This window comes from Sparus aurata, chromosome 19 (assembly GCF_900880675.1).
Source record: "Sparus aurata chromosome 19, fSpaAur1.1, whole genome shotgun sequence".
Classification (NCBI taxonomy): domain Eukaryota; kingdom Metazoa; phylum Chordata; class Actinopteri; order Spariformes; family Sparidae; genus Sparus; species Sparus aurata.
Window position 1 is genome coordinate 14,090,283 of NC_044205.1, and position 22,284 is coordinate 14,112,566.

The 22,284-nt window shown below is 42.0% G+C and overlaps 2 protein-coding genes and 1 non-coding gene across 12 annotated transcripts in view; 2 read left to right on the top strand and 1 right to left on the bottom strand.

Annotated features, from left to right (window-relative positions):
• Window positions 1–2,008: 2,008 nt before the first annotated feature.
• pex2 (peroxisomal biogenesis factor 2) lies at window positions 2,009–10,392 on the bottom strand. Of its 2 annotated transcripts, none has more exons than XM_030398827.1 (2): window positions 10,285–10,392; window positions 2,009–3,621 (listed from the first exon to the last, which is right to left on the bottom strand). In XM_030398827.1, exons 1-2 carry the CDS (start codon window positions 10,286–10,288, stop codon window positions 2,654–2,656), a joined length of 972 nt encoding a protein of 323 aa, XP_030254687.1. In that variant the 5' UTR covers window positions 10,289–10,392; the 3' UTR covers window positions 2,009–2,653. The 2 variants fall into 2 exon arrangements, with proteins under 2 accessions (XP_030254687.1, XP_030254686.1); XM_030398826.1 differs by lacking the exon at window positions 10,285–10,392 and adding an exon at window positions 6,642–6,730.
• A 59-nt stretch (window positions 10,393–10,451) lies between these two features.
• The window catches only part of LOC115570329 (trichohyalin-like), a 101,934-nt gene continuing 90,101 nt past the window's right edge, over window positions 10,452–22,284 (top strand). For 3 of the 9 annotated variants that reach the window (XM_030398817.1, XM_030398818.1, XM_030398819.1), the window contains exons 1-2: window positions 10,452–11,046; window positions 15,414–15,563. In XM_030398817.1, coding sequence (XP_030254677.1) covers window positions 10,813–11,046; window positions 15,414–15,563 — 384 coding nt within the window. In that variant the 5' untranslated portion in view covers window positions 10,452–10,812. Of the gene's footprint in view, window positions 11,047–15,413; window positions 15,564–16,963; window positions 17,023–18,622; window positions 18,787–22,284 lie in introns of those variants that run through there. The other 6 variants (XM_030398816.1, XM_030398821.1, XM_030398825.1 and 3 more) reach the window with 6 other exon arrangements.
• Window positions 11,093–11,174, top strand: trnal-uag (transfer RNA leucine (anticodon UAG)). The gene has a single exon. It is a non-coding gene; the product is annotated as a tRNA-Leu (tRNA).

Consider the following 22,284-nt stretch of genomic DNA (forward strand, 5'->3'; position numbering starts at 1 on the left):
AAAAGCCAGGCATAAGCTTAAATGATAACATTCTTGTCTCAGAGAAAAATATGCATGTACGAATCAGAGCTATTGTACTATCCTTATTATTATCTGCAAGCCAAGGGCTCTGTTCCAATTAAAGAATACCACAGATGGACCATTCAACAAGCATGCACACAAACGAACCTACAATAGGTACAGTAAAGTACCCAGTATTACAGAGCCCAGAGAAGAGCTTTTTACTTTAAAAACTATTTAATCAGGAAAATCAACGCCTAACATCAAAGAAATGGAGATGAGGGACAGGCGGATAAAGAGGCTCATCAAAGAAGGAGATCTAGTTAGGGATTCAACGCCCTAATTCCCTTTCTCTTAAAACCTTCGTCAGAGGGGGCACAGGGCCAATTTGCTCCCTAAATGGCTGCGTGTGAATGTGCAGATTGCTTTGCATAGCCGCTGGGAATCTGGGCTTCTTCCTCTTTTTCTTCTCCACGCGGAGCCTGTGAATTAGAAAAGATCCAAAGACAGATAGGCTTAACGGAGCCCCAGCTACCTTCCTTAAGTCCAGAGCCCTGTTCCAACTTCCAACTAATTCAATCCATGGCCTAACTCAATTAATAGACTTTAATGCACTGTTTCTTCTTTATCTTTTCTCTTTCCTGAGGATTGGGGACTTCACTTAAGAGTTGCAGAGTAATATCTGCAAAAAGGTTTGGATTGTAAGTCTGTCTGAATGCTAAGACAATGACATGTCCCAGTGGCATTACGGCTGATCATATATGCATCCCTAATCTTTAACATCTCCTTAATCTCGCTTGCTGGGACTTGCCGTACATTAATGTGATGTAGTGCATAAAATATTGACAAATGCTCTTCCGTGTCTCAGGCTTTACATGCGTTGCTATAGGATTCATTAGTCAAAATGTCCTTGATCTGAGAGAGGACCCCCCCTAGTGTGTCAAAACCAATCATCATCTAGGATTGTAACCCCCACTTCAAGGTGTACATTTTCTTTTAATCCAACGAGGGGCTATTTCAGTACTTTTATATGAGCTTTAAACCATACAATTCATTAACTTTGGCCTTGCATTAACACCAAGGACATGTACTCCCGCACATACACTCTACAGACCTCCGGAAGTTCGAGGACAAATAAAGATCACATTGGTCAGTTACATAAATAATTTAAGATCAGCCAGTACGCTGGCCCGCTATTCTTCAGGGCATTCATGCACCTCATGAGGACAAATATTTCATGCTTTATCCTCTCTGCTCACTGGAAACATTAACCTCATCTGAGTGCAAATGTGTGTACGTCTTTCTGAGCCGCCAGATCTGAGGCCGGCTCCCCGCAATAGGCTTTCTATCACGCCTGCAGTTCCGATTGATCGTCTCGGCAATCAGCAATTAAGCCCTAGTGATCAGAGCCGGAGAGGGGAGGAAGGGGGAGGGAAGGAGAGGTGGGAGGTAGCCCCCACCACCACCACCCCCTCACCCTCACTCCTCTCTTGTCAGCCCAGGAAAGGCTTCACTCAGCTGGGGTGCGTTTGGCCCGGGGCTGGGCTCACTGGTGGAGGTTAACTCCAGCATAAATAAGCATCTTTGGACTCATTACAGGGATTAGAGAGTAATTCGCCTGCGAGGAAGGAGACGACTGCCAGGGTTTTGGTACAGTTTACTACAGTCTTATAGGGGCGAGGGCCCTAGAGATTACAGAGGGAGAGAGATGGAAAGGCAGCAAAAGAGAGAAAGGCCAAGGGAAAAGAGAGGCTGGCTGTCAAGTGTGTGTGTGTGAGTCAATCCAAGCCCCCGGCTGCCCCCTTGATCTTGAGCATGTTGGGGTGCTGTGAAAACGGATAATGGGAGTTAGAACGACCGGGCCTGTCTAGAGAGAAGTGTGCTGATTGTTATAACTTTCCCTCATCTCTCTCTCCTCCACTTAACTAAATAAACACCCAAGAGGTAGCACTCTATCAATTTTAATGATGTTGAAATACAATTTAGGCACAAAATACACAACAAATGCTAATTTGGCCATGATGAGAGGCATCAGAAATTCCTCCCATTATTTATTCAGCTGACTTTCTGCATTTTTCATCAGAACAAATATTCCCATTTCAACAAACACACACACACTCGTACAAACATACACACCCACACGCGCACACACACACGCATACACATGTGCTAACAGGCAGCCAATTTGGAGCATAAATCAACACGTTCACTCATCAAATATATGCTCTGTGTGGTTCTCCGTAGTCTGTCCAGTGCACCAAAGACAAATAGTTCTGTCCAAAGTCCAGCCGGAGAAACGGAGAGGGGGCAGAGGATTGTCAATATATGCGCACATACATTAAACATAGCAGGACGGTGTGTACAGAAAAGACACAGACATCATACAGACTGAAGTCCAGTCACAGACTCATACATGACTGCCATGTGACTCGTCCAGAAACGAGGGCTGCGCCCAAAAGAGGCACCGCTTTCTTTATGTTTCATTATATTACTGTCAATCTAAGTGTCTTTACACAATGAAGTTTAATTATTAGTCATATCTTATCAAAATGTGGTAAACTTTAAGACACGTTCATCATCATCATACAAATAATACAATAAGTCCCTACAATTTCAAAACAAACTCAGCCATGACAGCTCCTTTACATCATCATCACCTGCCAATCATCTCCACCTCCATCTTGACCAGCTTGGGCTCTCCCGCCTCCACACCACATTTGGGACAGGTGAGGTAAGCGTCTGCAATGCTGTGGCTTTTGATGCAGTAGTAGCAGAAAACATGCTGGCAGCCCGCCGTATGAGGCATGGTCGGCCACTCTCCACACAGTCCGCACTCTTTGAACACCCCTTGTCCTTCCGGTGCTGCCGCCCCGTCGGTTTTCTCACGCCCATAAACAATCGAAGATACTCTTGCCTTCAGTTTCCTTGTATCGATCAGCGGTAACAGGAAGATGAGGAACTCAGCAAAGCCGTGCCAAAGCAACTCGCGGTTCATGTACTGGTAGGTCACGTCCCGGACCACGTTGGGCTTGCTGAAAACCGCCCGAGCTCCAACGATCCTTTCCGCCAGGACGGGATGGTGACCTTTTCTTAGGAACACAAGGAAGTTGATGAGACTAGTGAGCTGGGCGATACTAGAAACAAGGTTCAGGCATTTGCGGAGACCCTGTTGGAGTAAACCACCTTCAGACATGGGCCCTCCTGTGCTCAAACCGAGCAGCAGACTGTGGGAGCGTTCCTGAAGCCAGCGCGGACCTGCGGTGAGCAGCAACAGACTCAACTTCTGCCTGCGGGAAAGAGGTCTGAAACGTGGAGACGAGGAGAGGGTGTTGTGGTAGCGCAGGCTCAGTAAGGACTGGCCCACTGTGGCATTGCTAGAGTACAGTGTGAACCTCCACAGGAGCAGCTGGAGCAGTGCCCTCAATTCAGGCTCCAGAGGGGTGAGCAGGCCTGGGCGGTAGTTCTGGAAGCACTGGGAGAACTGGGTCCAAAGCAGCTGCTCAAGGGCTGAATCCAGCTCGAGGGCATCCAGCTGGCTGATGCGCAATACCGGCGTCTGCGGGTCAGCATCAGTTTCTGGACCTCTAGCTGTCCTTTTTCCATCGTGCTTGTTCTCCAAATCTGTTGGGAAAACAAACAACAACGATGTACATGTTAATCATGTTTTTAAGGTTTTTCTTGAGTAGATTTTGTTGTTTACACACCATCGGAAAAGGCAATGAGATTGATATCTTTATCAGCCGGGTCATATTTTCGTTTAGTTTGGGCCATTATTCTTAGCCATGATCTGACTTTCTGCTAATGTGTCTTACTGGATGAAAAAAAGCATCCACATGCTAAAATCTGTGTAAAATCTTTTGGATTTCAACAAGGTTTTTGACCCTTTTCAGGGTATGAACAGCTAACAAATGAATGCATCAGTACAAAAGATTCAAAGAACATCTCTTAATTGGCATTATGCTGCAGTCAAGGGCTTCTTGGATGGTCCCACTTCCAGAGTTCAGAAGTCGTTTTTCCGAGCTCAGTGTGTTCATGTGTGTCAGGTTGGAATGTTGGGGAAACACGGGTGCCAAAAAGAAGTTGCTTTGCATTTAATCGCTTAGAAAGTTTAACCACCACATTGACAGCCGTTTCCAGTATTTGAGTGACAAGAAAGAGCAAAAGGGAACGGATCATGTAAGCCATGTAACATATTGCACAAACATGCAGGCTACCATCAACCCAATGTTTTCTTTCGTCCGCCGTGTTTCAGCTTTCCGTGTTGGTGCTCTGACTTGAGCGGGCGTTCACATGAATTTCCCAGTGGGAAATATGTTTTCCTTCCAATTATTCTGACACCACATGAATGCATTATCAATGCAGAACACACATATGTGGCTAAACATCAAGGGTACTGTAGTCCCGGTTAAGGTGGACTACAAATTAAAGACACAGTATCTAACGAGATAGTCAGGAAACACAAAGCACCTCAATTACACAAAATTCACAATATACACAACAAGATGTGACATACAAAAATAGAAGTAAATGCTACGTAAACATCAGGCTATAACCATTATAAAGCATAGGGTATATACAATTGGTTATAGTATATTCATAACCAAGCACTCTTCAAAATTAATGGTCTAAAGTAACGCTATCCCCGATGATGGCCAAACTACGAAAAGATATGATCCCGGTTGTTATAAAAAGCCCTGAATATTTCCTAAAACTTCCAATGATCAAGTACATAAATGTCTCAGGACTTTCCACTATCAAAAACCTTATTAACATATCAGCAACCCCATACTTGATTTATTAAAGTCGTGAACAAAATATACACAGTGGCACAACTATTAAAAGGACAGCGAGGTTGTATGGAGGAATGAGGCCCCGGAGGTGAGGCCCATCCTGTTAGGAAGGTTATTTTTTCTTTATACATAGGAGCGGAAATCACTTTTCACATGTAAAACCCGTCCTTAATGCAACCTTTGAGCCGCGCTATGCAGAGGAGCAGGGGGTCTTAGACTGCTCTCTCCAGTGTATAAACACACACAATCCAGCACACACTCATAGACAGACACACACACACACTCACAGAGGAGGCGAAGCCCAGGGGCTCTTGGTGCCTGCTCCCTCTGGAGATAGGGGTGTGTGTACAAATCACATCACTAGGGATTAGGCTAACGGCACAGTCTCTGGTACACCGTAAACATCTGCCAAATGTGGAACAATTTTCCTTCCCCCTAGAGTCGACTCCATATGGGATCTTGCCATTGTGAGGTCTGGGCTATTTTGCGCCGCATACGTTTTCCAAACTGCTCCGAGTCCCCCCCCCCCCCCCCCCCCCAAGTTTTATCTGCCCTCTCCTCAAATGAAACGCTTAAGAAGTGGGAGACTAACTAACGCAAGGAGAGACAGAGCAAGAGGCCCACAGAGAGAGAGAGACAGAGAGGCCTTTTTTTGACAGTGGCTTTTGTGTCTCGCTGAACAGGATTTGTCACGAGGCTTTAAAAGAGATTTCAGCCTGGTAAATATGGCAGTTTTGACAGAAAGAGAGAGAGATGATGGTCACTTTAGACGTTTTCTCGAGGAGGTAAAAAAATAAAAAATAAATACCTAATATGCGGTGGCAATGCTCGGGTTTACTGTGGCGCACAGGACCATCTGTGTATTCATGATGTTTCAATAGAGCCAGGATACACCGTCCAACTAAGTTAGAATTAGCAAATGAATGAAAAAAGAGTGAATTCACGCCGAAGTAAGCAGGTGTGACAAATTCATTGAGCTGCATTTGAAATGCTGCCATGTTTAGTGACTAGAACCTCGCCTGTGATGGAAGTAGAGTTTGGATTAGAAAAAGAAATAGAGGTGGTGTGAATGTGTATGGTAACCAATAAACAGGCTCCATTTGTTTAGCTTAAGTTTTTCCCTTGATGGGAGAAAATGTGCAGATTATGTTTCCGCGTGTGTGTGTGTGTGAATATGTATTTCTGTCAAATGGAGACTTGATCTATGCAGAGCTCTAATATAGAGTTAAATTAATCTATCAGTCCATAGTTCCACACACACACACACACAAACACACACACATACACAGCCAGGTGGTGGAAATCCCCATCACAGCAGCAGCCCTCTCGGGAGAGCAAACCCGGCCAGGTCCAATATTCTTTTCAAAGCCTTTTATCGAGCAGTTTACAAGTTATGAATGAATATGTTTTATTTGGGGAAACACGGTATTGACAGCCACCTATCAATAGTAATGTGACTATTGTCAAGGGTCTGTCAATATTAATGTAATTATGATGTAGAGGGATCAGAGGGATGCCGGAGTCGGGGGCCAAGTAACATCTCCTGCCCACTGCCATATCAATAGCTGGGATTGCTATTGACAGCTTCCCTTCAGACTTGCAGCACTTGCCAAATATATAACAAGCAGACACTTCAGTCAATGCCGGGCTGCCTATAAAAATTAAGCATTTGAATTTACAGGGCTTTTGCTGCGGACAGCTGGAAATCCATGTTCCTTATGTAATAGTCAAAAGTCACAGTCAATGCCAGTGTTTACAGAGTACTGGTGCGGTGTGTGTGCATTAGAGGACAGACACGACAGCATTTGCACACACACACACACACACACACACACACACACACACACACACCTGATGAGATATATTGACTTGATGATTCTCTCATGGGTCAGCCAACCAAGCGACCCAGAGACAAAGTGCCCTCTCTCGGAGAGTCGGCGGCTGACAAACGACAGAAGAAGAGTCAGAAGGTGGGTTAAATCAACAGAAAATCACCTGAAAAGTCTGGGGTTCTGCTTTTCTAGTGGAGCTGTATAAAATAAAGAAACATCTTCCTGGGAATATTAAAGGGCTATTTTGATTCAGGTCAGATGAGAGTTTTTTTTTCCCTCCCCTTGTTCCCTTAGCTTGTGCATCTTGTTCAGACAAAGATAGTGCACTGACTCAAGGCTGACTGCCATAGCTTACAGACAACAACAACAACAACAATATCCAATCTAACCGGGAACACACTGCAACATAGCTTCAAGGCAAAAGGGGCCATGACCAGTGTGAGGAAGGGAGAGGCGAGGCAACAAAAGCATACCGAGCATCAGACTGAAGCCTCGCAGCTGCACCGGGTCCTCTGAAAACTAGACAACAGGGCTGTAATGACAGCTACCCGACAGAAAGACGGATAGACAAAGAGACAGACAAAAAAAGACAGACACGTCAGACACCACGTCATAAAAACCCCAAATGGGGAGCTCTGAGCTACTGTCTACTGATACAGTGAAGGGGAGAAAAAACTGGGGGCAAAGAGAGCTAAAGAGAAAAAAACGAGGGAGGGGGAAACAGATAAGCACAAACCTCTCCCTAGGAGCTGACCTTGAGACTGACGGTCACAATGAAGGAGGAGGGAACATTCCTGGAGCGTACACGACTCAGCCCTACTGAGGTGTGGGCATCCGGGGAATAGCCTATAGACAGAGGAATGCTGCACTTTTCTACTTGACCTTGGCATTGGTGTCTTGGGAGGGGATGAGGGCTGTTTAGGGAAGGGGGACTAAAGACTGAGGGATGCCGGGAAGGTGGAATATCTCTAGGGGGATTGCGTTTTTCTGCGGCGGACAAGTGCTCTGATGCCGCACACGAGGCTATCATTCCATGCCAGTTGGAAAGTGTGTGTCCAAAAGTCTCGATTTAGCTCCTGGCGTGGTGTAGCGCTCAAATTCCTGGGCACTTAGCTATGGCTGTTGGCATAATATATTTGCTGAAATAATGCATAAACGTTCACTTGGCTCTCTATGATGCTTGTAGCGAGAAATAGGCTATGCATTGGCAAAGCATGCTGGATTACAACTTTACATTTTTTTTCTTCCGCTCATGTAAATTAATTTGTATAAAAGCTCTGGTGAATAAAACCTATTTCTCTGAGCACTCCCGTCTCACTGCCCCCGCCACCCCCCCTCTCCCGCTCCCTCACTTTATTGCCCTTCTTTCGCCAGGAACGAGTGCGGGCCTATTAGCCATGGCCTGCTAATGTCCTCACTATGAAAACGGATGAGAATGTCAGATTTAGAACTTTTAAGAGAGTGATGTCATACAGCAGACCACAGGCATTACGGGGACGCTAAGATTATCCAGGCGGTAACCAGACTAATTGTTATGAGTCTGTTTCATGAAAAATGAATGTGTGCAAATGCACAGAGGGGTCTTCAGGCTGTGTGTGTGTGTGTGTGTGTGTGTCACACACTAATGCTTTATCAAGGCTCTCCTCTTTCTCTAATCACCCAAGACTCCTCCGAGCCATGGGGTGAGGGCCAAGTTAATGTCTGAACACAAAAAAAAAAAAAAACACACATCCGTTAGAACAGCCCTACACACAAAAGATGTGCTCTGCTTAATCTGGTTTGCTCTGAAGGTAAATTATTTAAGAGAATTAATTGATTTCATGAGTACGGAGATTCAGTATGCTAAGGCGGTATGAGTAATAAGTACAGGGGTTTGCAAAAAAACAACTTAAAAAGTGATGAAACATTTAGAGGGAAGGGAGGCACAATGAATGCGGAAGCAAAAGCGGAACAGCTAATAAAAGGGAGAAGAGAAGTTGTGTCTTTCTTAGGGAGTCAATGAGAGATCAGTGGAGCTTCACCTCATGCAAACAGAGCGTGTTATGCTGAGGAATATTTGATCAGCACATTTCTTAGCTTCCCTTTGTGCATGAAAAACAGGAGCGAGATAAAAGATAAAACATTCTGTCTGTTTATCCGTGCAACAATTAAAATGCCTGTGGGAGTGGAAACAAATTAAGTGAGAATGTGAAGGCCACTGCAGGATGAGAGAGTTCACTACAACAGCCCACTGTAACGATGCTACTGTTAGGATTCATCTTCATTGTGCATCTGTGAATCAATTTGGAGAATTGGATTGTTGCTGCTGCAAGATGGACCCCTAATGACATGTTAAACTTTCATCTCAATATTGAAATGTAATGCCTTGATTTCCCACAAAAATAAAGGAAAAAGTGGCTTCTGGCAATGTATAGGCTTTTAATTTAGCACGCTGGATATTTAGAGAATATCTTACACGGCTTTCTGTAATAACAGCTAGATTTTTGCCTGGGAATATCTATCAATCTATTTAAAGCTGCCAACTATGGATTCTACATTCTAAAATGCGCAATAATTGCTGGTTAAAGCTTCTAAAATCAAAACGGTTCAAATTAAAAACCTCTAACACAGAAACAAATAATCGTTCGTTCTGGTCTTTTTCTTCATATGTGCCATGATTTATGTGCAATACCGTGTTTTTTTTGCTCTGTTAAATGACTAAAACGATAAAGCTAATCCATCTAGGGGTGGAAGTCTTTCTAAATATGAGCCCAGATAACCCCGCTGCCTTTATCACTCGCCTTCATCTGGAAACTGTGCGACCCTGTGACCCCAGAGTGAGATCACAGCTCAATTTAACTCCAGTGACTCCCTTAAAAACGCACTCATTACACTAAGTGTTTAGCTCCAGAGGCCCGCGCCTATACTTCAATCTCATGCAATCAGCCGCTCCGCATTCACCTCATAATGACATTGTCTCTTAATTTTTTTAGCCCATGCCCATCAGTCTTTAACAACAACAAAACCCAAATCTGCTCCATTTTGATAATAAGGCAAGAGCATTATGTGATAATCACAGCGGGGATTAGGTTTTTTGGCAGAGTGTGCGAGAGCAGTGCAGTCAAAGCCACTGGAAAGGAGAGATATAACCAAGACACAGATAAGAGTAGAGGAGTGATGATTGGGATGAGAGAAATGAAGTGAGTAGTCTCTTGAAAATCAATAAGATCAACTTTGCCTTGAATCTCAATGCGGAAGGGTTTGATCTCTGGCACTGATTATTTAGTGGAATAATGGAATTATGTGCGGAGCAGTAGAACATACTTTTGAAGGTACACACTCTCACAAGGTTACCATCAAAAGTTGCACTTGGTAAATATACCTGGAGGTGACTCGTGATGAATATTAATCCACAACAGTTAGTCATCCATCTGAACCGTCTGCACTATACACATCGATTTTTATTTTAGGCTAAATGCCAACATGCAGAAGACAAGGAGAGAAATGTTGTTTTGCAGACAACACTGACACTAAACAGCTCCAAGAAGGCGATAACAGTGCTCTTTACACGGTTAAAATAAGACCACGAGTCACATTTAGACTTCGTGTGAAAATACCAGCATGTGAGAACATACACCGCAGGGTCGAATCTTCGCTAAACAACACAACGGCGACATATTTACCCATTTCTTTTCAGGGGAAAGGTGTACTCAGTAGCCCATTCCTCCCTGGTACGACGAAAACAATGTGCATTTCCGGGTTGTGAAAAGATACCCCGCCCCTTACAGAAAACTCACCAATGGTGTGCATCTACGTCAAGATTGCGACGCCGATTGTCAAAGTTAGCCAATCGGATCACGCAGCGCCAACGCAGCGGCAAACTGTAGGGGTAAGCGTCGGTCTGTCTGGAAAAACTTCATTCACAGCATGATTCACGGACCTCCGTTGTAGTAACGGCACATAGCGACCAAGTTGTTGGTGAAGCCACGGTAATACACTCAAAATAACACAAACAACGTCTAACATTCACCCAAAACGCCATGCTTTTACTGTTTTCAGGTCGCTCCGCAGCTGTCTGACAGTATGAACTATGATTTAACCAGAGTGGCACGCTGTGATTATGAGTTAGCTACTTAGCTTCCTCCACCTTACAGTTTGTTTAAAAAGCAGTGCGGGTGTTTTATTTAACGAGCGCTGAAACTTCCTCAGCCATGAGCCAGCATACACCGACAACAGAGTCAGGAGGGAGCTCGCAGCTGCCTGGTGAGGGAAGTGACACTCTGGACTCTCTCTCGGGAGAAACAGAGCTGAAAGTTACTGTCCGCCGCCCTGGGACTGAAACGAACAACATTAAATTGCTCATAAACGAGGTCAAGGGACTTCACGAGCAGAGGCTGAGATGTCTGGAACTGGACACCAATGTGACCCAAGAGGAGCTGCTGCAAGTGAGTTGAACTTTGTGCAGGTGTTATCAGATCTGAGCGTCACAACGGTAGCGTGGCCGAGCGGTCTAAGGCGCTGGATTTAGGCTCCAGTCTCTCTGGAGGCGTGGGTTCGAATCCCACCGCTGCCATTATGGCCATTTAGGAGAGTGAATTATTAGTACACTGCATCTGCTATATAGTTCTTGGACTGTAGGCCGTTTTGTTAATGTCTATCAATCCCAAACACTTCTCTTCAGATATGCTCACATCAGAGGCCAGCTAATGTCACCTGCTCCCACTCAGATAACTTTTGGTCAAGAAAAAGTTGTGTGTAGGGCTGCAATTATTAATTGTCTTCATTGTCAACTAAACCATGGATTGTTTTCTCAATTAAAAGTTTAGTTCTTTGGTCTATAAAATGTCACAAAGTTGTATTTTATTTTCCTGATTAATTGATTAGTTGTTTGTTCTTTAAATTGTTGGAAAATGGTGAAAAATGACAAAAAGCATTTCCCATATCCCAATATGACATCCTCAAATGTCCTGCTATGTCCACAGCTGGAAGATATTCACTATACTGCCATAGAGGAGTAAAGAAACCAGAAAATGTTCACATTAAAGAAGATGCGATCAGATAATTTTGTCATGTTTTCTTAAAGAAATTACTCAAACTGATCAATCGTACATCAAAATAGTTTGTGATTTATTTAGCAGTTGACAACTAATTGATTAGTTGTTGCAGCTCTAATGAGTGAATCAAATATCTGATCAGACATTAAATATTGACCCCCTAGTGATACTTAGTATGTCACCTATTGATAGTTGTAGTGACTAAATTAATGTTGCAATCAAACAATTCCTAATTTAACAGGCCACACTCTGTATCCCACATAGGCAGGCACCCAAGGGTCTGGACCCTGGATTGTGTTCATGGGTCCACGCACTATCTTAAATTATGCTTTTAAAAAACAAGCATTATTGAGAAACCCAAAGTCTCTACAAGATTTGCAGTTTTCTGCCTACATCCATTGTCATTAGGTTATCATCCATCCGATACAAATCAAAGAGCATCCTGTCCAGCGTGTCTCGGGCATCAGAAGATGACCTCCATCCTGTCAGACAAATGGTAGGAGGAAGCGCAGGGGTGCTTTCATAAAGCCGCAGCACTTGTAACAGGTGGCAAATTGCATTATGTTTCCATCTGAGCGGCAGAGATCAGGAACACAGATCCACACTCATATTTAAAAAAGAGAGGTTTCTAATCATCAGGATTGTCATGTGACATCATTTAGCTACAGAATGTAGCCTGTGTGAGCTGGGCTGTGCATCAAAGCAAGTGTAACAAGGTTTCGGAGATGGGTTTCGGTCAGCCGGCCCCAGTCGCGGGCCTCCTTAACAAGGTTATGTGTTTAGAACCCAGGAGCTCCCAAGTCCTAAAGGTTGATGTGGACAGTTAATCACAAACCTTGTCCATTGAAAATACAGCACCCATTCATCCATGAACCCATTGTAGGTTTATGATGTTTCCTGACATGTTGAAACACTTGTACAAACTCTCAGTTAAAGAATTCAAATCAAGTATACACAAAGGATCTTTTTCTTCTGTTCTAAAGCTGGAAAAACAGGAAACCAACATGCTATTGAGTTTTGAATAATGGATGCATTTTCAGTTTCACAGCTTAAAAAACACAATGTCAACCTCAGGATGTTATCTAAGATACTGTCACATCCACCATCTTTGTAAAGTTACTCTCCCCGAAGCGATACATCAGTGTTATATTACGCGTCAGGGGATGGTATAAACCGCGTGTTGACTTTTTTGGCTTTAGGGGACAGACGTTTATGAACAGAGATGTACAGGTGCTTCTTAAGGCAACAGAATTCTGAATGTCAGTGATGCTCCCTTTGATCAGAGCTGCAAACACTGTATAGGCTATCTGGCTATCTGTACAATCCTGAAAAGGAACAAGTGTACGAGCGGTGCTGAGATAAAAGACTGACCCGAAAGACAACACGAAGGATTTTATTCGCACTGATTTAGACACATTTTTGAACAGAATTTGAGAGAAATATGCCTTGTGTATAGAGAAAGTCCTAGATCTTTTACTTCTACTCATGAAGATGGGAGAAAAAGCAAAAGTGTTGTGTTTATATTTTGTTTGGCGTACCAAGTCAGTTGTAGAGCATGTTTTGGTGACCTATTTTCTTTGTAAACAACAAAATGTGAACTTAGAAATGCATTTCTTCTAGACACAGAACAGCAACAGGGAATAACATGTTTCTTAGCCCTAACCCTTGACCGCCTGACTGCTCATAAAGTATTCCTTTCTAATAATGCAGTTCAGAGGTCATCTACTGTGAATCCTAGGTGGGCTGCTGTATGAAAGCCAAGAGTATCTGACCTCTTTGTCTGGCAGGGCGGGTTTTAGAGGTTTTGGGAAGTAAAACAATGTTTTAAATTTCAAAACCAATCCAATACCCCTCGTGAAAGTGTGGCTTTGTGATGAAAGTAGGGCAATTATTTAGACAGGAAATTCAGTCCTACTAGTCCGACAAGCCAATGTTTATAATACATGTGTTAGCAAGCTTAATGTAAGCATATTGATATACACATATAACCACAATAAGCAATGAAGTCATCATCAGCTTTGATGAAATCATTTTAGGATATTACATATCTCAATTTCCCTTATACACAAGGTGTTGCTGCTCTCCTTCTGTGGATCCCACTCCAGATGTTAAAAATGTATGGACTGCTTGGTGCGGTGGAACCAGAGTCTGTAGCCACCAGCCATGGATTTCACCATCACCACATTTCCAGCTCGTAGTCTTCAGATGTGTGTGAATGTCTCTGTTGGCTCCCACCCTGTGTATCTAGCTATTAAATCAGATTCTTAATCTCAGTGGGACCACCCTAAAGACACAAGGGTTAAATAAAACTAAATAAAACATACGTTTTCAGATTCTGTTATCCTGTCTGTCTGGGGAGCTCTCATGTTTCCCTTGTGAGATCATCATTCGAGGCGTAGAGCTAGTCCCTGTTTTTGTGATTATTCAGTTGTGTGTCAAAGTGACATCTGACATCACTTTGACGTTTGATGATTTTTCAGGGAAATTATGCATCTCGCCTCTGTAATCTGTCAATTTAAAAGAAAACACTGATTTGCCAAGAGGGAGTACAACATTTATAGGTCAGCGAAGATGACATGCTGTCTTTGCAACTCTGTCCCTTAGGAGCTGCGTTCATATTGCAACTAATTTGAAATAGTGATTTAAGTTCATTGGCCCCCACTATTGGGCCCCAATGTAGGAGACAGTGTGATGTTCTTACATCACTGTGAAAAGTTGCTGAGAGGAAAGTAGGGCTGCAACTTATGATTATTTCCATTATCAATTATTGTATTCGATCTTTCTCTTGCTTCAACCATGTATTTTCCCTAAGTATTATCATAAATATGATGTACATCTCAGAATTACGTGGATGTAGGATAAAAAACTATACAAATGTGGCAAAACATGGTGTTAAAATGTTCATAAAAAATTAATTATGTTTACTCCAGAGGATATTGAGTTAATACCAAAGAATTGTATGTCATTGCAATTCATTGTCAGAACTTCAGAATTTTGTTTTGTTCCCTGGCCAAATGTTTATTAGTTAACCTGTGTTTTGCCCTTTGCATTCATTATACAGAAGACACTACATGTGAAAATCAAGAACTGAAGTATTATTTTGACATTGCATGACACATAAATGTTTAATCACTTAGGTAATATATATGCATTATAATGTATATTAATTTACATTCACATAGTGACATGAAATGAAAGTCAAATGTATGAATGATACAGAAAAAGAGTGTTTCCCCAGGAGAGCCCACCTCGGTTTGTTATGCCCCAGCCAAACATTGTCAGATAAAATGTGATCGCTATTTATTATAAATAATTTTCTCACCTCCATTTAAACCTCCTTTGATCCTAACTATAACGACAACCTCTCTTTATCTTTGCTCTCCTGCTAGTCTTTTTGATCCCCCACCTTTCCCAGTGACCAGAATTCTTAGTTCTTTTCAGCTAAAAAAATGATGGTTGAATCTTAAATATCAACACAGGGGATACAGAAATTAACATATTGCGTGTTACTATACGGCACAATTTTTAAATGGTGGTTAAGACTACTGTAGAACCAGATTTGCTTTGCCTGTAACTCAAATTGTACTTCATTTTTCATGCACACATTACATGTTTACCGCTCTCTATAGTATTAAACAGGAATCTGAATGTTAGTTTGCCGTTTTTGACTCAATAAAGTAGAACTTGGTCTACTGTTGCCTTGTTAAAACACATCAAATAAACCAGCGTTTGATCCTGATGTGCTGTTATTCTTGCAGAAGAAAGTGAATTTCCTGCAGTCTTATGTGGATGACCTCGCAGACCAGAACCAGGTGCTGGTTCAGACCATCGAGGATCTGCAAAAGGAAGCTGACAACAAGGTTTCCAATTGGGGAATGAAGCTACCAACATCTGATCGCAGCTTGCAAGTAAGATTTTGCAAATGTTTTGAAGCATTTTGGCTTGATGAAGTAGTTGGCCCAGCTGAAGTATCATTGTTTCCTTACCATTAGTCATTTATGTCTTTAGGAGAACCATCTGCAGGAGGTACAGTCTCAGGCTCAAGCATACATAAATACCACTTTCACTTGGGCAAAAAAAACCCACTAGCGCCTATTTACATCTGTTTTCTGATGCTATGACATGCGTTGAAATCAAGAATGTTGGCTTGTAAATTGTTTTACGATCCATTACAGCACATGAAAATTGTTCTGTCATTGTTGAGTTTTACTGAAGTAAAAGATATAGAACAGTAGCTACTGTAACATTGTCCCTGGTTACTGTACTGCTTTTCTACTGTTTTCTAGTTTCCAGCATGTTCCTGAAGTCAAACATATGACACCCCAGAACAGAATCGAAAGGCAAATTTGTCTCCTGGAAAAGGGAGAAAAGTGAATTACCCTTTTTTTTGTGTAACCCATATCAAAAATACCTGCAAATACAGGCTAATTTTGCACAGTATAACCACAGTGGCAAGGAAATGTCACTGTACAGGCAGATACATAAACTGGAAAACTTCTTCAAGGGCTGATAAAGCACAAGTTTGTAAATGTAGTTCTTAATATAAGAAGTTTTGAAGCATGGGATCTTCAACCTGAAGAAAGCCATGACTCCCCTTGTGTTTGCACACACAATGAATTTTGGTTATAAACCCAAAAACAAATACATTTACTTCTTTTCTTATTACCCATTTAACAAGGGACATTACTTGGTTTTCTGCAATAAATCGAGCAGCACATGTCAATAGAATAAAATGTGTGCTCACGAACACCATCCACACGCAAATATCAAGAAGGCACAAACACAGTAGAATTAATTTAAAAGAGAGAAAACAAGAGAGAGAGAGAATAACAGCTCATGGCTTTCTTTTCTATTCTGTGCTACCATCGTCTCCGAGATCCTTTGTTTGTGTACACTACTCGAGGCCAAGGCCTCTTCGACTACAGAATCCAATCAACGAAGATCACACTGAATGTGGTTCACAGTTAAGTCCATGAGAAGCCCTCATTGTTTAGAAAGAATAATATCATCATGTAGAATAATGGGTATATAGAAAAGCAATATTGATGCGAATTAAGTCATTTAAAGCATAATGGCAAATATCCTGCCTTGAGACTTGGTGTTAAGGATGCAGTGAACTCTTAAGGATTAGCAGCATGCATAGAGTCAAACAGAGAGAGGCCCACTGTTATCATCTTTTTATTTTGTGGCCCCAACCACTGACTGAAGGAAATCAGAAATTGTTTTTGATTCCTTGTAGAATGGAGGTGGAGAGCTCTCTGCAACAATAATGCCAGTTCGATGTGTTCCCCCCTTTTTTTATTTCAAGATTGCATCAGCGCAAGGAAGGACTATAAAGACATCGCCACTTAATGTGGTGACCTTAAGGTATTGTTCCATTTCAGTTATGGCCAGGCATCCATCAATATTCGCGCTTCTGAGTGGGTTTTACACACAGAAAAGTAATTACAGCCTATTATATGTCAGAGTACTTATCTGCTATTATGGAGAAGGCCAGAGGGTTAGCTTTGTGTGCTCTACTCTGGTCACAAAGGTCAATTTAATACAATGTTTTGCATTTCTCTACATTCAAAGCTGTCCATTTGAACCTCCCTCAATTTAAAACTTCATTTCCTTCAATGGCACTGCTTTAGCAACAGAAGATACCAGCATCTATGCACTTCATCCTCCACAGGGCTTTCTCAGATGCCTTTACCGAATAGAGTGTACAGTTCATGTTTCTTGCAAACTGCACAGATGTGCTATCAAAAAAATTCAGGCACAATTTATGTAGTTCTCTCAAAAATTACAGCTAAAGCGCAGAAGGTGACGATAAAGATTGTGAAGCTAACTAAATGACATTCTGACACCTCCTTCAGTTCATGCAGTTGCACAATTTTAATTCTTGTTTGTGACAGCAACAGCTTCCTTTAGCAGCTGAAGGGACACAGCGCAAGGGAACATAATAGTTTGGTGTCCTGCTATCGACCCGTTTTCTGAGCTTTTGAATCTCCATTTTCACCCGTCTTAAATGCTGCTCTCGCTGTCTGTTTATGTTACTTTGTATGTTTTCAGGGTCTAGATTGGTAAACAAATCCAAACAAATGGACTGCCTCACTCAACAGTCTATTAGGATAGTCAGGGGACAACAGTGTGTTTCTGCTCTGATGTCCATAATGTGAAATCCAATCAAATGAAGAGCATTTAGAGCTACTTATGGACCGTTCCACCATGTAAACGATGCAATGAGCTCTGTAATAGGAGCTTGGCTAACGTCTGATTGAATCGTAGTGTATAGTCTTGTTGATGCACAATAGGGTTGAACTGTAATGGACACTAAACAGAGTTTGTTTTGTGGTCATAATATCATGAAATCCAAGGCTTGTTTTCTCTATTCTAGACTGCTGCAATTAGCCTGTTGTCCATTTATTATCCATGGCTAGACAGATATAGCATCATCTTGTTTCCCACATGCAATACAAAACTGAGCTAAACATCAAATTGAGAATAACACTGAACATCTTTTGAAGCTGTTTTTGTATGTGACATGTAGCAATAGGCGTCTCTTGTAACAGTGTTCATTGACACAGGTTGTCATGGATTTTGAATGATATGGATGTATAGTTAGTTGTTCTTAAGACAGCTGGACTCAGAGAATCTGTTTTAGTGTCAGGATGTACACTTCCAGTTCCTGCAGTGCTCTAGCCAGTATCAATTTCTACAGTTAACTAGCTTTCCAGCTAAGTAGTTAAAAATAATGGAAAATGCTGAACTTTCTTTGTGTCATTCGGTTACAATAAAAAGCATTATTATGAGTGCCAAGAAGTTTTTGGGAAACTTTCTCATAGTCATTTCCTTCACTCTTGTGTGTTATTCTCTCTTTGGACAGTCATTTTGGCAGCTTAGGGATTAATAATCATATAATGCAATAAAACTGGAACTTTACTGATCTCTGTAGAAATGTTTTTTTCCACTTGTGCTATTCCAGGCAGGTCAAAGGCAGAAGGGCAGCTACAGAGCAGCTTTTGCAGCTGGCAGGGATTCAGTGTCTTGCTTGAAGACACTTTTGCTGGCCAGATGGTTGCAAACGTTGGGTTGAAAGGACAGTTGGAGGATGAAGAAAGTGGAAGCTCTGCCTCAATTTCAGACATGGTTCGTTGAACACTTTTGTATAGAGCTACATTTTGTCAAGAGTCTCTCCAAAAGTTCTCAACAATTATTGAAAGAATTTGCCTAAAAAAAAAAAAACATGTTCCCTGGTATAAATTCTTGCATTTGTCAAAATCTTACAAAAAGGTCACAAATCCAAATTTCTTTAATCCATAATTCGATATTTGGAACCCCCCTCCCTCAATAACAATCAACTTTATTCTTTAAAAGGGAAGTGAACACATAAATAGATTTCATGGATTTTATATAATTTTATGTGTTTTCCACGTTGTCAGACAGTCAGTTGGCTCTCATAATTTAGTTTCTCTCAATTACTTCTTCAAGACCTGAATCAACAGAGGACAGCCCTGGAGCAAAGAGTGTGTGATCTGTTCTCTGAGATAATAGATCTAAGGTCAGACTCTGTTATACAATTCATCGAGGATAATGGGCAAATGCACAGCAAGTTTTTTTTCTTTCTGTTCCTTTATTTATTGATTCTTTGTGTCTCTGTTCAAGTATGATGTTTTTTCATCTTTCAGTATACGTTTGCAATTTTGCACCGTTTTCTTTTGCGTGTTTGCACTGTTTGTGTGTGTGTGTGTTTGTCGTTGTCTGTTGGGTAGATTTTTTAATTCCCAGAGTTTAGCCCCTGGCCTGCAGGGCAGTATGGGGGACTGTGAAGGCCTGAGGGGGATCAGTGTAGATCAGAACAGATCAGTAGGGATCATTTGGGATCACTGGTCTTCTCTTTGATCCACTCATCCTGCCATTTCACCATTCCCAAGCAATGCTCAAATTATTACCATACAGAGCATAGCCCAAACACCCACATGTTAGTAAACACATTTTTGAGACTCTGTGTCTGCACTAGAGATGTGTGGTATTCTGTTGTGCTGCGGCTTCAACTGGAAGCATTCCATTTGCTATGCTTATTAGCTCGCTTTGTTTATGAAATAGAGGGTTAGCAAAGGAGACCCAATTTCTTTTGTCTTATTTGTATCGGAGAAGAAACAAATAGGTTATAACAAGTGTCGGGTACAAATTTGCTAACTGAGTGCCGGGAACATCTCCAGCTGTGATGAGAGTCTCCAATTTTTTTGTGTGTGATTTATAAAGTGACTATTTATGACATTCCCCATAAACGACAGTACAGGGGCTATTAAAAACTGAATGCTCGGGAACCAAAAGACAAAATTGGTCTCATGACTTAATCCACGCTAATGAGAACATCATTTTTCCTGTCATGTGGAGCACCCTCCATAGCAGCACTCTTAAGACCCATTTAGCTTCACCGAGTTCAAAACAGTACATAAAAGAAAAACTCTGCTCAGCTGTTGGATGAAAACGTCTTGATCTCCAAAGAGGAATTTTTATGGAATTAAAACAGACCTCTTCTCAGAATGACCTCACCTTTTAAATTCATACAGATTCTGAACCACACATACTGTGATCTGCAGGATTAAAGGGGCGAAATGTAGGATATGGCCAGAATTTTAGTTTGAAGTAAATTCAAGTTTCTCTCTTTCACCGAACCAGGCAAGCTTGATTGCCTTGTTTACTCATCGTAAAACACACTTGATTCAAACAAAATAAAACTCACCAAAACAGTTGTGGTTAGTCTTTTCCAAAATTGACAACTCTGGCTTAGTTAAAATAAGTTCCCAAGTTCCAAAAGTTAACTATTCGGGGTCTACATGCTGTTTTCGCGAGCTGCCAATTCCCGACTCTCTCTCACAATACTGATAATAGCCTCTATTGTAATAATATGGTTGGAAAATGTTGTGAAATAAAAGTTTGGATCTCACCCAAGCCTATTGTAAATCACCTCTGTACTGTATCATCTGTTTTCAAAATGGCATCCACAGGTCTAAGAGGCATTGCCCAGTCCGTTGTCCTGCTGTAATCGCCCGAAGTGATCTCAGCTCACAGTGACTTCCCCAGTGATCTGAGGTCACACTACCTGAGCAACTTGCTAACAGCTGGTAGTCTCTATAGCCAAAGATAGTAGACTACAGCAAAGATTATAGAGAGCAGCAGTTTTCACTTGCCCATCCCTATACGTTTGGTGGCTATATCTTAAGAGTTACACTGTTGAGATAAGCTTTAATGCTTTTCCACGTCACAGCTATCTTTCAAGGAATTCTGTTAAGGTTGATCCTAAAAGCATTATTGGTGCACTGTATTTGCTATAACTGATTAGGAACAGAATTAGACTGGCTAGCCTTTACAGCATTTATGCTTTTGCAGCGGTTGCTCCAAACCCGGCTGACCCCATGTAGTAGTGAGTGCTAAGCTCAAGTCGATGAGAGAAGGTGGAAACTCAATTCAGGTCTGCAATAAAAACAGTCTGTGAACTGTGTGACCTTTATCACCCCCCCTCGAACCCCCCATCTCTTTCACACACACACACACACACACACACACACACACACACACACACACACACATTTTTGTGTGTAGAAGCTACTTGTAGGGAAAGCGGGAGTGAGAGCGAGAAGGACAGAGCAGGGGAGGTCAGGGGGTTGCGATGGTTGACTATGCTAATGCTGTTGTTAATGACTTTGCTGTGAGTGATAATTGATCGTCTTCATTACCATATTAACTTCACTGCCCCCATCCTCCCAAGACCCCCCCCCAACCCCCAGTTCCTCTCCATGCAGTAATGGATGCCCCCGTTTGATCCTTCAAATAATGAACTAATTAGCTTAATTAAAATCAATAGAGGTGCCAATACTAGGGTTAGACATTTCAGGGATGCCGTCTCTATCTGCAGGGGAAGGAATTTCCAGGGAGAGGGAGGGAGAGGAGGATGGATGGCAGGAGATAAGAGGAGCAATACATAAACAACAGGAAGGGTGGAAAAAGGCGAGGTGCGAGGGGAAGAAAAGCAAGAAAATGAGACAGAAGACAAGGAAGAAGTCATTTGTAAAGAGGGACCAAGATGGACAAAAATGGGGTGAGATTGGTATGTAGAAATGGACAAAGGGGAAGCAAGTGGGATGATGGCAGTTGCACGTTTAAAAATTGTAAAAACTAAAAGGAAAAATTTAAAAATGAGTGGACAAGAGCAAAGAAAAGAAAGCACAAGAGAAAGAGACAGAAAATATCAGGGGGAAGGAGGGAGCCAAAGAGAGGGGACGCTAACAGAGAGAGAGAGGGCGAAAGAGGTTCCTAATGCTGATTTATGAGTGCTTGACGGTCGTTAGCTGGAATAAATGGCTTGTAGGAGTGGCTGCAGCATTACTCCCTGTACAGGATACTAAGTGCATTGTAAGGTCAGCCATAAGGCCAAACTTACATATGTAGTGCTCTGCCCTTGTAAACCTTTGTTAATATATCAGCCACAGGATGGGACTGTAACTAGTTCGTCTGATACACCGGGAGGACTGTGGCTCTCCAACCTGTATGGTAATTGTTTTATTTATGTTTCATTTAACACAAAAGTTTGGTGGACAGAACGTTCATACTTAAGGAACACGAATATTAAAAGCACCTACT